This window comes from Mauremys reevesii, linkage group 23 (genome assembly GCF_016161935.1).
Source record: "Mauremys reevesii isolate NIE-2019 linkage group 23, ASM1616193v1, whole genome shotgun sequence".
NCBI lineage: Eukaryota > Metazoa > Chordata > Testudines > Geoemydidae > Mauremys > Mauremys reevesii.
Window position 1 is genome coordinate 12,079,708 of NC_052645.1, and position 14,864 is coordinate 12,094,571.

Here is a 14,864-nt window from a genome sequence, read left to right on the forward strand (position 1 = left end):
AACCAGTCTCTCCTGACTCCTAGTCCACTAAACTGCACTGCCCCTTCTCCCATACCTTCAGGGCCGGCTCCAGGCCCCAGCATGCCAAGCGCATGCTTGGGGCGGCATGCCGCGGGGGGCGCTCTGCTGGTCGCCGAGAGGGCGGCAGGCAGGGCTCCGGTGGACCTCCCACAGGCGTGCCTGCGGAGGGTCTGCTGGTCCCGCGGCTTCGGTGGACCCTCCGCAGGCACGTCTGCGGGAGGTCCACCGAAGCCACGGGACCGGCGACCAGCAGAGTGCCCCCCACGGCGTGCCGCCGTGCTTGGGGCGGCGAAATGTCTAGAGCCATCCCTGCATACCTTTCACCCAAAAGTCCACCACAAACTTCAGTTGCTACGGAAATGCAGCCTTCTTTGAGGTGGGACCATACTTGCCTGACCTCAGGCGTTTGGTGTCATTTGGACGGATTCACCGCCACATTACTCCAGTATTACACCCCAGCCGAACTCCCCTGAAACCAATGGACACCCCCTCTGTCTCGGCCATAGAATTTAATGGAGTTACACTGGCTCTAAAGACGAGTAACAGAGTGAAGAATTGGGCCCACTGTGTAAAACAGAGGAGGACTACGGAGAGGGGTCTGGATTAGACCAGCTGGAAAGTAAACGCTCCTTGAACTCCCAACTCCCACCATTCTCTAGAGTCACTTAAAATATTTTCCTCATTAAACATCATTTTCTGGGTAATTTTTCGGGCCATAGGGCCAAGAAACATCTTGGGAACTGGAGTGCGGGGAGCAGCCAGCCTTAAAATCCCAGATTTTTCAATTCCCCACTGTGGCCAGCCACGGATGAGATAAAGAAGTTGGATGATCTTATAGCCAAGGGACTGGGGCTGGGCTGGGACTCGAGGGCCCTAAACTCCATCCCAGAGTCCCTGTGCGGCTTTGGGTAAGTCACTTAGGGCGAGATTTTTAGAGCTATTCACTTCTCTCTGCCCGTTTCCCCACCCACCCTTTGTCTGCCTTGTCTAGTGAGACTGTGAACTCTTCGAGGCAGGGACTGTCTCTCCCTCCTTGTCTGTCCCGTGTCCAGCACAATGGGGCCTCAGTATTGGTTGGGGGCCTCTGGGGCCTATTGCAGTGCAAATAATACACACTGAAAAGACGTCCCTTTGGCTTGGCATGTGATCTAAAGGGGGGGGGCACGCAACTGGGAGTCAGGACACTGAGGCCAGTTCCTGGCTGTGCCAATGAGCTGCTGGCCACATAGGCGCCGACTCTGTGGGTGCTCCGGGGCTGGAGCACCCACGGGGAAAAATTAGTGGGTGCTCTGCACCCACCAGCAGCCAAGCTCCCCTCACCCCCCCTCTCCCCTCCTGAGTGCGCTGTGTCCTTGCTCCTCCGCCTACCTCTCAGCACTTCCCACCCGGACGCCGCCAAACAGCTGTTTGGCAGCATTAGCACACTGCAGGAGGGAGCGGGAACACGTCGCACTCAGAGGAGGAGGCGGGGCCGGGGAAGAAGTTGGAATATTGGTGGGGAGGGGGCGGAGTTGGGGCAGAGACTTTGGGGAAGGGGTTGCAATGGGATTGGGGCTGGAGGCAGGGGGTCGAGCACCCACGGGAAAGTGGGGAAGTCGGCGCCTATGGCTGGCCAGCCACTTCGCTGCTCTGTGCCTCTGTTTCTCCTCCCACCCTTTGTCTGTAAATTCTCCAGGGCAGGGCCTGGCTCTCGCTCTGTGCACATACAGCACCGAGCACAGTGGGGCTCTGATTTTGATTGGTGCCTGTCGCTGCTACTGTGATACAATGATAAAGCTGGACCTGGCAGCTGTTTGTTTTTGCCGCCGCCTGAAAAACTTCAAACCACACTGCCCTGCCTCCTTCCAGCTTTCTCTCTGGCAGCAGTGACATGTGGTTAACCAAAATCAGGAATTCTGTCCCTTCAGACATTACAGCTCTGCCACCAGCCGCAGATTACAGAAGAGATGCCATGGGCATAGGAGAACGTTAACAACACTATCAGAGAAAGCAAGTTGGCTCCCTCTTGATCTTTGCAAACTGAGTCTGGCCCAATGAAACCAGACTGATCACTTTCACTTCCCATTCCCGGTCAGTTTCACATTCCCAGTCTCCTGCACTAGCAAGCTGTTGTGCTTGCCTGGTTTCCCACCCCGACAGAGAAATGCTTCCACGTAGGGAGAAAAAACTTGATTTGGTTTAAATAATAACAATGTCTAACAGCCCACAGCAGGGGAAACCTCTCTTCATATTCACTTTCACGGCCTGATCCAAAGTCACTGGAAGCCTTTCCATTGATTTCAGGGGACATTGGATCAGGCCCTTGTCCCTTTAAAAAGAGGAAATAAACAATGAAATAAACAATTTGGGGCTTACACTAAATTGACAGTGCCCCTTAAAAGCAAAACTTGAAGAAGGAGGGAGGTGACCAGGGTTCTGCCAAGATGTTCTATTCAGGGGGGTCTTTTCATCAACCACAGACTGGTCCTGGCCAATGGAGGCTGAGTGTGGTCTCTGGAGCTCATTCCAAGTGCTTCTGATCAGGAGGAGAAAAGACTCCATTATCCTCACGCAAACGGGTTCGTTGTTTATTTCCGGTAACGCTGAGGCTGCTGGGAGCTCATGAGCCAGGCTGCTGTCCCCGCCAGCACACCTGCTTTTCAGCCCCATAAAGCCCCCAGTTTTGCCAGCCACCCCCTTGGCAGCCCATGGTCCGGAGTTGCTATAGCACACGCTGGCTGGGGCAAAGCCTTTAACAGAGGAGCCACTGTGTGGCCAAATATCAATTAGGTCCCTTCTCTTGCTTGTCAGCTATTGTGCAGCCTGCATTTCAAATGAAAGCGGCCGCGTCCAAAACCAACCATCCCCATCTATTGGCAGCAGGACAAAACGGAGACATTGAAGGCGTCCCTTCGCGCGCTTGCTGTTCCCTTTGCTTTTCTCGGCCTCTCGCAGGGAGAGGAGACCCCAGCGCGCACAGCTCGAGAAAACCCTTCCCGCAAGAGCCGCTTGTGGGAGGCCAAACTATTCTTCTTCGCACATCGGCTCTTGAATGCCAAAGCAGGAAGCTCCCGTGGTCCGGGGCGACCTCCGGCAGCCCTCGCAACACCATCCTGCTGCGAAGGAGGCTGGCCAGAGGGAGAGGGGCGGGCAGCTGTGTTCTGGGCAGCGCTGCATTCACAAGCAGACGTAGGGCTTGATTCTAGTGTCGTGGAGTTCGGGTGACACACCCGTCCCTCATTTCATTGATCCATCTTAGGGTGACCACCTGTCCCTTATTTTAAATGGTGTCCCTTGACCGTTTTTAAACATTAGCTGAAGCTTATGACAATTGCACTGTACACTAGAGGACAGTGGAAACATATAGAAATGAGAGAAAAATCCATGATATGCTAAAGGAAATAGCGTTTCCCTAAAATGTCCCTTAAAATAAAGTGGTGAACCTTATTTTTCATGTGGGTTTCCCTTATTTCCATCCAACCCAGGTGGTCGTCCTACATGGCATAAATCAGGAGTCACGCCGCTGACCCGATCTCTCCAAATCTGGCACTTCCCTCGTAGAGTAAGGCAGGAGAATAACATCAATTCTAGGGGAGTCAATGCCGCCGCTCCAAGCTCAGATGCCCGGAGTGGATTCCCACAGCTGCTAGAAGCAGGCCCTACCTGTCAATCCCAGGGAGAGAGGAGGAAAGGGGTGTGTTTTCCCTTAGGAAAAAATAGCTTGCAGAGGTTTACAGTGAATTTCCCCACAGAACAGGGAAAGTCTGGACGATTACAGGAGGCAAGCTCTCTCCTCCTGCCTTGCTGATGAGCCCTCACCTCCCCCGGTCGCTAGGCCTGGCAATCGCTAGGCCTCCATGATTCATTGAGTCCCTCTCTGAGAGGCGGCGCCAGTGACCCCGGTTTGTGTGCGATGGACTCCTGCCCACGAGGCGCTGAGCTCAAACCACCATCTCCTTTCACAGAAGCCTGCGAACGGCTGCCAGATGGGAACAACTGCTGGCCACGTCCAATCCCGCAAGGCACTGCCAGCGCTGTAACCAGGGGCTCCTCCAAAATGGCCCTCTCCCCCCTTAGCCTTTGAAATGCCCCGGATGGAGGCCAGGGGTGTGCGTAATGCAGAGCAAGGCGGATGAGGAACTGGGGAATCCAGTTTGAAATGCTCTCGCCCCACCCAAGGGCGAAGGCAGCATCCCCAGGCAGACTCCTCCAGGAGCTTGTGCTTTGCTGGCTACATTTATACCGAAAAAAACCAAAACAAATCCTGGGCCAGATCCTTGACAGGTGTTAGCCAGTACAACTCCCCTGATGTCGGCAGGGCTGCACTGATTTACACTGCCTGAGGATCTGGCTCAAGCTGCATTGCTGATCATGTCAGCTGGCCTGTTTTGCAGTGAAGGGGCACCGTGGGGGAATCCTACAGTGACAGATCTGGCAATTTCCTGCACTATCTTTGGGAGATCTCACTGTATTAAGATGGTGGATCATTGGGGGCTGTAATTCCATGGGGGAGGAAGTACAGTGTGGGGTAATGCAGACAATTTCACTCAGGTTCTAACACTGCTACGGAGGCACCCTCACCTGGAGAGACCGGCATATATTGGTTCAGACTGGATTCTCCAGAGACCAACGGATGAAGAAAGGACTTTTGGATGAACAGCCTGAGTTTAAACTGATGCTGGGCCTTCTTTTTGATGCAGCAAATGGACAGATCCTTCTGTCCAAGAGGGGCCCCCATCCTTAGGGAAGGGTTGGAAGGACTGACACCTGCCAGAGCTTAAGGCTGGAGTTGGGCGTGATCTCTGGTAAGCTTATTAGCATGCATGTCGTTTGATTGTTTTTATATGTTTTCTCTGTCATGCTTTTACCTTAAGAATAAATGTGCTTGCTTAGAAAGAGGTGTGGGGTAACAGAGCTCTGGGCAATTACCTGGTCATTGCCTTTGGAGAAAGCAGAATGCAGATGCAGGCCTTTTAGGCAGTCTGGCTTTTTGGGGATATCACAGTGCAGGCAGGGAGCTGTGAAGCCTGGAAAAATCTCAGTGCAGAGGGAGAGACGCGGGTCCCTGTCCAAGAGGGGTGAAAGCTGGGGAGCCAAGAGCCTAGAGTGGTTGTCTTTGTTGGACCACAGAGAGTGTAGCCCTTAACTTTGATGCTTCCCCAGGAGAAACATTGGTTGAGCTTTTCAAAGCCAATGGCGGGATGTCCCCACATGACCCCCATTTGCCAGCAAGTGGGGGTCGCTGAATCCCCTTGCGGGCTTTGCAAATCTCAATCACTGGGCCTGATTCCCCTCCGCGCTGCACCCTGCGTTACCACCGACACCTGTGCTCAGAGGGGTAAGTCGCTACCACCAACGCATTCTGATTGAGTAGCGTTCTACACCCATGCGGATCAAATGTCACGGATTAGCACATGGTGCAGGGTGGTGGCCAGCCAGGCTCTTCCTGTGCACTCTTGGCCAATTCGGTGGCACAGAATTTGCTCCTCAGCAGTAGATTTCTGGATAAGGGGGAAAAGCAGGCGGTGCCGTGACATTCCCACCGCCCATCTGGTATTTGTACGGGAAAGTCCTCTCTAGCAAGGAGGGCTTAACGGAAGCCAGAGGTTTGGAGAGGAAGTGGGGGTAACAATTCCATCAGCGCAAGGGAGGTGACCTCCATCATCCCTTTATTTGGGGCAGGGGTTGGCAACCTTTCAGAAGTGCTGTGCCAAGTCTAATTTAAGGTTTCGCGTGCCAGTCATACACTTTAACGTTTTTAGAAGGTCTCTTTCTATAAGACTATAATATATAACTAAACTATTGTTGTATGTAAAGTAAATAAGGTTTTAAAATCTTTAAGAAGCTTCATTTAAAATTAAATTAAAATACAGAGCCCCCCGGACCGGTGGCCAGGACCCAGGCAGTGTGAGTGCCACTGAAAATCAGCTCGTGTGCCGCCTTCGGCAGACGTGCCATAGGTTGCCTACCCCTGATTTAGGGGGTGGAAATGTTACCAGGGAGTTAGTTATAACTGGAACTAGGCTGAATCAGACCCAGTGCCCTAAAGGGGAAAGTCTCCCTGGTCCATTCCCAACCTCAGCTGTCAGGTCACCCCGTCAATTTCTTTTTGAGTTAACTGGAAAAAAAATCAATGTAATTTCCTCCTGACGGGGAGCATGGCACTTCCGGGAATTGCTGACCTGCTGCACAGATTGAAGAGGCAGATGAATGGGATTAATGTCATAGGGTTAGAGTTTAATCAAGACTCAGGGAGCAGGCGAGGGTAATCTGCTTGGCCAGCGTGATGCCAAAATACATCCAAAGCGCACCGCAGATTCTGGCCGTGCGCCGCTGTGGCTGTGTTATCTGCTGCCTTCCAACTCCCACGGCAGGAAGCATTTTTGTTCCAGAGCAAAATGCCTGGAGCGTATTTATAATCCAATAAAGAGAATGGGGGGGTGGGGGCGGAGAGACGGCAAAGGAACGATGGCAAGAGATGGCCGGTTTGTGGGCACCCGCGTGGGGGCTGCCCGGCCACTGGCTTTGAGAAGTCAGAACGGGCTAATGGGGATTCACCGGTGTTGGAGAGGACCTGGCCGTCAGGGGTTGAACAAACCCGCTTCAGCAGAAGACCAGAAACAGGCCAAGGGGAAGCAACTTCACACTTCTTTTTTCATCCCCTTAACCAGACCCTCCTCAGATACCAGGGCCGCCCTATGGACTGCAGCTCCATCACTGGCAGATTTAGGAACAGAACCCCGGAGCCCTCGCTGTGCCTTAAGCCAGGGATCCGGCTTCCCCTTTGCTGCCCGTGTTCAGACAGCAGAGTAGGCAGCTCCTAATCTGAGGGGAGTTTCTCCCTCACCTGGCTTGGCTGCAGAGGTGCAGGGTTGCTTTTGGAAGAGCGGTGGTGGGATGGGAGATGGAGGTAAGGGTTAGAAGAGCCGCCATCACCCCTCCCTCTCCGCCCCTGACCCCCGAAGATCCTGCTGCTGCAGCTCAGAGGAAGATGGAGAGAGAGGGCCAGGAGGAGATTGGCCTGGGAAATGAAGCCCTCTGTAGAAACATCCAAACCCTCCCTAACGCACATGCCAAGCGCACATGCCAGAGATAAGCCGAGCTCCACACTTGCGGCCGGGGATTTAATTTCAGGACTCTGCTGCTTATGAAGATGCTATCGGGTGTCTGATAATTGAAAAATGAAAACTAATAAGGCATGTAACACTTGGTGCCTGGGGAGTCCTGCTGATTAATTACACCCCACTCTCCTTGGGGCTCCGGGCCTGTTGTAACTGGAGCAGGGAGAACGCTGCTGAACAGTGATCATGAATAGTCCTAACCAGCTGTTCAAAGGGGAAGTTCCCTTCCCTTTCAGTGGTGCGGGCTAGTGAAAAGAACCCTAAACTGGGGGAGTTGGGAGACCAGCTTTCTGTTCCTGGTTCTACTACCGACCTGCTCAGTGACCTTGGGTAAGTCCCTTCATCTTCCTATCCCTCTGTTTCTTGTCCTGCTCTTTGTCTGTTTAGACCATGAGCTCTTTGAGGCAGGGGCTGCGTCTCTCTCTGTGTATGTACAGCTCCTAGCACAATGGGTAGAGCTCTGCATAACCATGGACCATTTTTGCGGATAGTGGATCAGATGCAGATACAACCACGCAGGGCTCTACTCACTGGCGGCGCCTGGCCCGTGGTGTCCAGATTGGGCAGCCCGGGGGCCACAGCGTGCTCGGGGCCAGCAGCCAGTGGCTGGGGCTGGGCAGCAGGTCGGAGGCAGGGCTGTTGAGCACCCGCTCGCCACGCTGCTTCCTGTCCAGCCGCTCGGGCCTCTCGAGCAGCACCGGCATCCCCACTATGGCCTGGGCTCGGCGATATCTGAATTCCCGAGGACTAGATGGCTCAGGAGACAGGCTCATAAGCCATTACTGTTCCCCTATAAGGCACCAGATGCAGCCACTGTTAGCCAGGAGTGAAAGCTTCCACGAGAGCTCATCTCTGACATGAGTTTGGTGGGTCTCAACCCAATTCTTCGAGAGTGAGTGTCCGCGTCACACAAACCCACTGCCACTGAGTGACAGAGACACCACAGTCCAAATGGGCCCTGGAGACTGAACTCTCCTCTTATGCCTACAGGTTAGGGATTAATGGATATTGGTGGGGTAGGTTGGGGACTGGCAGCCTCAGTGGGGGAGTATATCCCAGTGCCCTTGTTGTGCTGATACCTCGGCTCCTTGCTTCCTGCTGTAACTGGGCCACTAGAAATTATACACACAAACGTTCTTCTCCCAACAAAGAGGGGATTTGCGGGAAAGGCTCTTTGTATTAATCATTTCCTGCTCCTCTCACCTGCCCTAGTCACCCATTTACCTGCTGCCTCTGGAATGCAAATTTCCTTGATCAGCCTCTTGGGGTTTGCAAGGGAGCAAGCCAGTGAAAAGAGTCACTGTTATCCAACAAAGGAAAGGAGCAATTGTCTTTCAAAGCATCCAGTCATCTTCATCCTTTCCCCCTTCCATGGGGGCTGCCACCCAAGGATTCAGACAAGGGATCCAACCCTCCCAGCTCCTGTCAAACCTTCTTGCAAGCCCGCCTTTTCATAAGGAACATGTGCACCCCGACTTCCCACCTGCTGGACCTGCCTGCAACACCCCTGATGATCCCGTCTCATACCTTCCCAAACTGCAAAAGCTGTGGAGCTATGGAGGAAGCCAGCAGAATTCCCAGTTTCTGCAGAATCCCGATTCCCACGGTCTGGGGGTTATTTTTTCCTGATATGTAAAAAACTCTAATTGAACTTTTTTGCTTTCCCGGCACCCTTGCATCTTCCTGGGTATATTCAGCAGGAAAACACTTTCATCGTGTTCAGCAGATTCCTGCCAGGATATTTGCTACAGGATGCAGGAAAGACAAAACACAACACTGCATCTCACTTCCTTTTGCTTCCAAGCTACTGCATCAAAACCAGGCAGCACTTGCATTCTGTAAGGCCAATGCTAGATGTCTATCGCCTCGGTGTGTGTATGTGTATCAATAGGTTAATGTCTAATTTATTTACTTCCAAAGGCTTCCTTTCTAGGAATCAGTTAGCGCCACAAATATTTAACCCAGAAATCAGCTTACAGCTTTAAAAAAGAAAACCAAATGCAATTTACATGGAAATCTACAAGAGAAAATGCCCTGTTCCCTTAATCTGATCCTGTTCAGAGGACTACAGCGGACTCTTAACTAGTGCTGGGCAAACTGGTTTTGGCCAAAAACAAAACGAACGAAAAAAGCAGGTGTGGAGACCCTGAACTATTTTGCAACTTTATGTCAATTTCACTAAACTGTTCGGCGGGGGGAGGGGGAATACCCCCAAAATTGAAACTTCATTTTCACATTTTCTAAACTTTTTCCATTTTTTGGTTTGAAATGAGTTTTTGTTCAAAAATGTCCTTTAATTTTATTTTTAAAACCGTCAAAACTGTCTTAAAATGCTCCGCATGTAAACCGAATGTGTCATTTGACCACAAGTGAGTTTTTGACTTTTCAGCGGAACAGAAGTTTTGCAAAATTTTGGTTCATCCCAAAACTAATTCCCTGCCCTCCCCGATTTTTTCTGAATTGATGGTGAACCTAAAAATCTATTACTTGCCGATCTCTACCCTTAATCCATGCACAAGATGCCATGGACAGCCGAAATCTCCTACTTGGCTCATGTGTTTCATACCAAACTCCAACCAGGCTAAATGAAATTTGCAAACCTTTTCATGATTATGGGAGACCAAGCTGTGGTCTAGTGAACTGATCACAGCACAGAGTCAGGAGACCTGAGTTCTCATCCCACCTCTGCTACCGCTCCTCTGTGCAACCTTGGGCAAGTCGCCATTCTTCTCTAACTTTCCCACTCTGCAAAATGAGATGATGATACCCATTTATGTGAAGGGCTTTAATATCTATGAATGAGAAATACTATAACGTGCAAATTGTTATCAGCATGGTTGTAGGCGTGAAATCACATAAAATTCACTCGCTTCACACAGTTACCAGATGAATTTCACTGGAAGTATTTTTGGGCTCATCCAACTCCCAAACTCAACAGTCAGCAAAGCCTGTGTGAACTGATGCAAACAGGGGGGAAAGGATTTGTATGAATCGCTGCGAACTGGAATCAGGAGCTTTGGATCAGGATCTAAGATTTGCCCAGCTGTTAACCATAAGCTGTATATATCCTCTTAGCGCTGAATTCAGAATCAGGCCTCATAACACTACCGGTCCACAGTCATGGCTCCATAGCAAAGTCTGCAAGATCCACATCTTGCTTCCCCGAGGCCCTGGGGTCAGAGATGATACCGTTTTACTACACGGCATTAATGTGCAACATGATCATTGTAATGTGGGATGCCCAGTCTAAAAGAGCAGATAACAGCACTGAGCAGCTGCAGCGCTCGCAGTATATGTGGGGAGGGGATATCGCTGTTTGATACTGACGAGCTTTCATGGTAGGGACCTGAAAGGGTAAGAGATTGGGGCGGGGAGAAGAGATCATTGCATCTGTCCAATGGAGGAGGCAGAAAAGCACATTTTTCTAGCTAATTCATTCATTTCTCCCTTACACGTTCCCTTCACACGTGTGTTTTCCCACCATTCCATCCAGCCTGTTCCCAGTTTCCCCACTGGCTTCTTATAGTAACATCATGACAGCCCCTGACTTGAGATTCGGACTGGAATAATTGACAGTTGCTGTGGTTTAATTATCTGAGTATATAAATGCTAAGTCTCGTGAACTTTCTTATTATTCGGCTAAGCTAAATCAGTTCCCCTTCCGCAGATAAAAGAAGCCACCCAGCTTTTATGCTGCTCCTTTCTATGTAACCGTGTGGCCTGCTCCTGTTTCCACTGAAGTCAAAGGGAATGTAGGGCCTGATCCATGCCAATGGAAAGCCTCCCACTGACTTCTATGAACTTTGGATCAGGCTCTGAGCCACTGACTGGAGCAGACGGGTACCCATGCCTACCAGTGCCAGGCCAGATCCTGAAAACCCTTACCCATGACAGCAGTCCTTATTCACAGCAGGATCTATCCTGAAAGATGCTCAGCACCCCTCAAAGACTTAGTGTGAGTTGGGAAGCACTCAGTACATCACCGGATCAGGCCCATAAGCAAGGAGCAGCTGCTCACAAGATCAGTCCGTGGGTGCTAAGGGGAACAGAAAGGGGCTTATGCAACGGCCGCCAAGTTGGCCGGCACCCTTGGGATCGAACCGGGAAACAGTGAACACACACTGAGCAAAGGCGCCTGCCGCACGGCTGCAACAGACTCGTCTCCTCAGTGGGTCGGCACAACAGACTCTGCAGCACACTCAGCAGTGGGTTACACTTGTTCCCCTTTCAGGGAAGGGTTACAAGGCCACCGGGCAGACTGTGGCCCGGCATTTACGCTCTACTCCTCCTCCGACTTGCAGCTCTCAAAACCTTCACAACCACTTCTTGCATTGAATGAAGCTTGGACAACGTGCTCGGGCTGTACAAGGTGCAAAGCTGAGCTGGTCCCTGCCCCAAGGAACGTGCTATCCAGGAGACAACCCCCGAGGAGACAGGACACGCTTGGAGGTCCAGGGCGGGTGTTCACTTTGCGGTTTGCTCCCCTTGTGTGTGTTGATGTCTTTTGGGCAGTTTCAGAAGAAGTGAGGTTTTAGGAGGTGGCTGAATGAGGAGAGTGTGAGGCCTGGTACCTGGGCTTTGGAGGTTGATCCCATCTGAAGGGGCCGTGCAACATTTAAGCTATGTCTACACTGCAGAGCTGTGCCGGATACACCCCAGTGTAGACAAGACGTGCACCGACAGAAGGAATTTTTCTGTTGATATAGGAACACTGCCCCCCTGAACAACAACTGCTATGCCAAATGGGCAGACCTGCGTCTGCACTGGGCACTTTCTCAGCATAGCTATGGTGGCAGGGGGCTGGGGGGTGGGGGGTGTTCACGCCACTGACTGATAGAACTAGGCTGGTATGTTTCAAGTGTAGACCAAGCCTGAATCTGGCCAACTTCTGCTGTACAATTCAGACACTATGGGGTATACATACTGGTCACATGTTTCATTCCTATGTGTCCTTCTATAGCAGTGGTTTTCAAACTTTTGTACTGGTGACCCCTTTCGCATAGCAAGCCTCTGAGTGCCACCCCCCCCCCTTATAAATTAAAAACACTTTTTTTAATATATTTAACACCATTATAAATGCTGGAGGCAAAGCAGGGTTTGGGGTGGGAAGGCTGACGGCTCGTGACCTCCCCATGTAATACCCCCATGTAATACCCGACCCCCAGTTTGAGAACCTGTGTTCTGTAGCTTTTCATTCATACAACACACCGAGGAGCCTCTGGAAATATCCACATCTTCAAAACCAATCAATGTAGACTGAGAAAGAGGCATTAATACGCAACCAGCGTATAAACAGCCAGTCAAGTCCTATATGTGCATGACAATGGACAGCAACACACACACTATGGACTTCAGCGTGAGTTGCCAAAACTCCCCTTGATGCCAATGGGAGAGTTTTGGAGGAACAATCATGCAAAAGCCAGAGACGGGTATTCTGACCTCCTACTCCATATACCCCATGCATATACACAGGCACAAGCGCACACGTCTGTGGGGTAACAGTTACGATCCACTGAAATTCACAGCTTACTGGGTTTTGCCTGGTCAGCAATGACCCCCCACTTGGTAAGGCAACTCCCATCCTTTTCATGGGCTGTAATAGTTATACGGCTTTTTGTATTTTTCACTCCATGCATCTGATGAAGTGGGTTTTAGCCCACAAAAGCTTATGCCCAAATAAATGTGTTCGTCTCTAAGGTGCCACAAGGACTCCTCCGTGTTTTTGCTGATACAGACTAACACAGCTACCCCTCTGAAACCAGATTTTGTTAGTCATTCAGTTTCCAAACAGTGCAGATACAAGGAGACCCCCCACGCCAAAGATTGGGGTGATTCGCCTGGAAAAAGCACACTCTGCATCAGAGACGCTGACTCCATGGGTGCTCTGGGGCTGGAGCACCCAAGGGAAAAAATAGGGGGTGCTCAGCACCCCCGGGGGCGATCAGCTGTCAGCCTACCTGCCTGTGACAGTCCAGCGTGGACTGGCCACCCATTTGATTCCTGCAGGCGCTTTAAAAGAAGCCATAGCGCGCACCTTATAGTACTGTTATGGGTGGCCCCGCGGAGCCCAGCGTGGAGCCGGGTCAGTGGAAGCAGCTGGAGGGAGGGAGGCTATTCTGGGCAGCAGAGCCGGTGCATTTCCCTGCCGCCATGGGTCCGATGCGGGGAGTGGGCTCTCCCGCTTTAGCCCGAAGGGGGCTCTGCGATCCCTGCCCCGCCCCACCCCGCCTGCCACTCGCAAACTTTTCCTCGGCAGCCGGGAACTTCTCCCCCCGCCCCGCGCGGGGACTCACCGCTCTGGGCGCCGGCCGGCGAGACGTCCAGCGGCCGCAGCAGCTGGAACAGCTGGAGCAGCAGCGGCGCCCGCAGCCGGGAGCGCATCGCAGCGGCAGCGGCAGCGGCAGCAGCAGCCCGGCCCGGAGTGACTCCGGCCCCGCAGCGCTGTAGCCCCCGGGCCGCTGCATCCCGGCGCGCGGGAGTCTCCCCGCCCCTCCCGGGCCATTGGCTGCCGGCGCCGGCCCGGCCCGGGCCACTGGCCTCTCCCCGCTGCCAATCAGCGGGGAGCGGGTCCCAGGCTCTCCCGGGCCGTGCCCTATTATGGAAGCGGGGCGAAGGCGCGGGCAGGGGCCGGGGCAGGTGCGGGAGCTCGGCTCTGCCCGCGCCGGGACGCGTCACGCGGGGAGTGGGACGTGGGAGCCAGTCCAGAGCGGCTGGCGAGGAGGGGGAGGCGGCGATCTGCCGGGCTGGGCCACAAAGTCAGGCAGAAACCTCAGCTCCCTGCCCCCTAGAGCAGTGGGTCTCCGCCAGGGACCCCCGGAGGTGCCTCCCACACCCACACACCTCGATCAGGGGTCAGAGTGGCAGCCCTGTTAGTCTGTATCAGCAAAAAGAAGGAGGAGGCCTTGGGGCACTTTAGAGACTAACACTTTTATATATATCATGCGACTGTATTTTCCACTGCATGCAGCCGGGTTCTAGCCCATGAAAGCTTATGCCCTAATGTGTTAGTCTCTAAGGTGCCACAAGCACTCCTTGTTCTTTTTACCTAGATCAGTGTTTCTCACCAGGGGAGCCATTACCCCTGGGGGCTGCGGGACGGGGTTAGGGGGGACTTGGGCCTCCGAGTCCGAAAAGGGGGATAGTAGCCGGGAAAGGTTGAGAACTGCAGCAGGCGAGCAGCCCATCAGTGATGGAGTTTGAAAGGAGAGGGGGCCCTTCCCCAAACCGATCTCTCCCCCCAGCTTTGGGAGAGGATCAGAATCCAAACCAGGATCTGCACCCAAAGATCACAACTGAAACCACTCTCTCTATAAGAGTGGGACACCCCTTCCTCCCCCCCACACCTGCTCCATCTAGAAGCCCCCAAACATGAACAGAAATCCGGGATGGGATGGGGGAGCGTCTCTACCAAACAATATTTACATGTTGGCATTAAGTGTTTTTTAAATGCAGCCGCTGTGACCGCATTTGACGGCCATCAGGGGTTTTTCTTGTGTCCACAACTGCCTGGACAGTGATTGGGGTTGGGGCAAAGTAGCGGCCCTACCCTCTCATCCTTCCTGTTGTTCCTGGATGCAACCCCCAGCAGGGGTTAGGCCCTGTCCCCTTCTGGAGACACCTGGGGCACAACGCTGGAGGAGCAGGCAGCCAGTGAGTTCCCCACCTTCCCTGGGGCAGTGGGGATCAGGCTTGGGCTTCAGCCTTGGGGTGGGGGCTTTGGGCTCTGATCGTGGGGGCTTCGGG

General features: G+C 52.8%; 1 protein-coding gene across 1 annotated transcript in view; it reads right to left on the reverse strand.

Annotated features, from left to right (window-relative positions):
- LOC120389355 (discoidin, CUB and LCCL domain-containing protein 1-like) overlaps positions 1 to 13,547 on the reverse strand; it is a 65,525-nt gene extending 51,978 nt beyond the window's left edge. Inside the window, exon 1 of the mRNA XM_039511874.1 lies at positions 13,415 to 13,547. Coding sequence (XP_039367808.1) covers positions 13,415 to 13,502 — 88 coding nt within the window. The 5' untranslated portion in view covers positions 13,503 to 13,547. The remainder of the gene's footprint in view (positions 1 to 13,414) is intronic.
- Between the last annotated feature and the right edge of the window lie 1,317 nt (positions 13,548 to 14,864).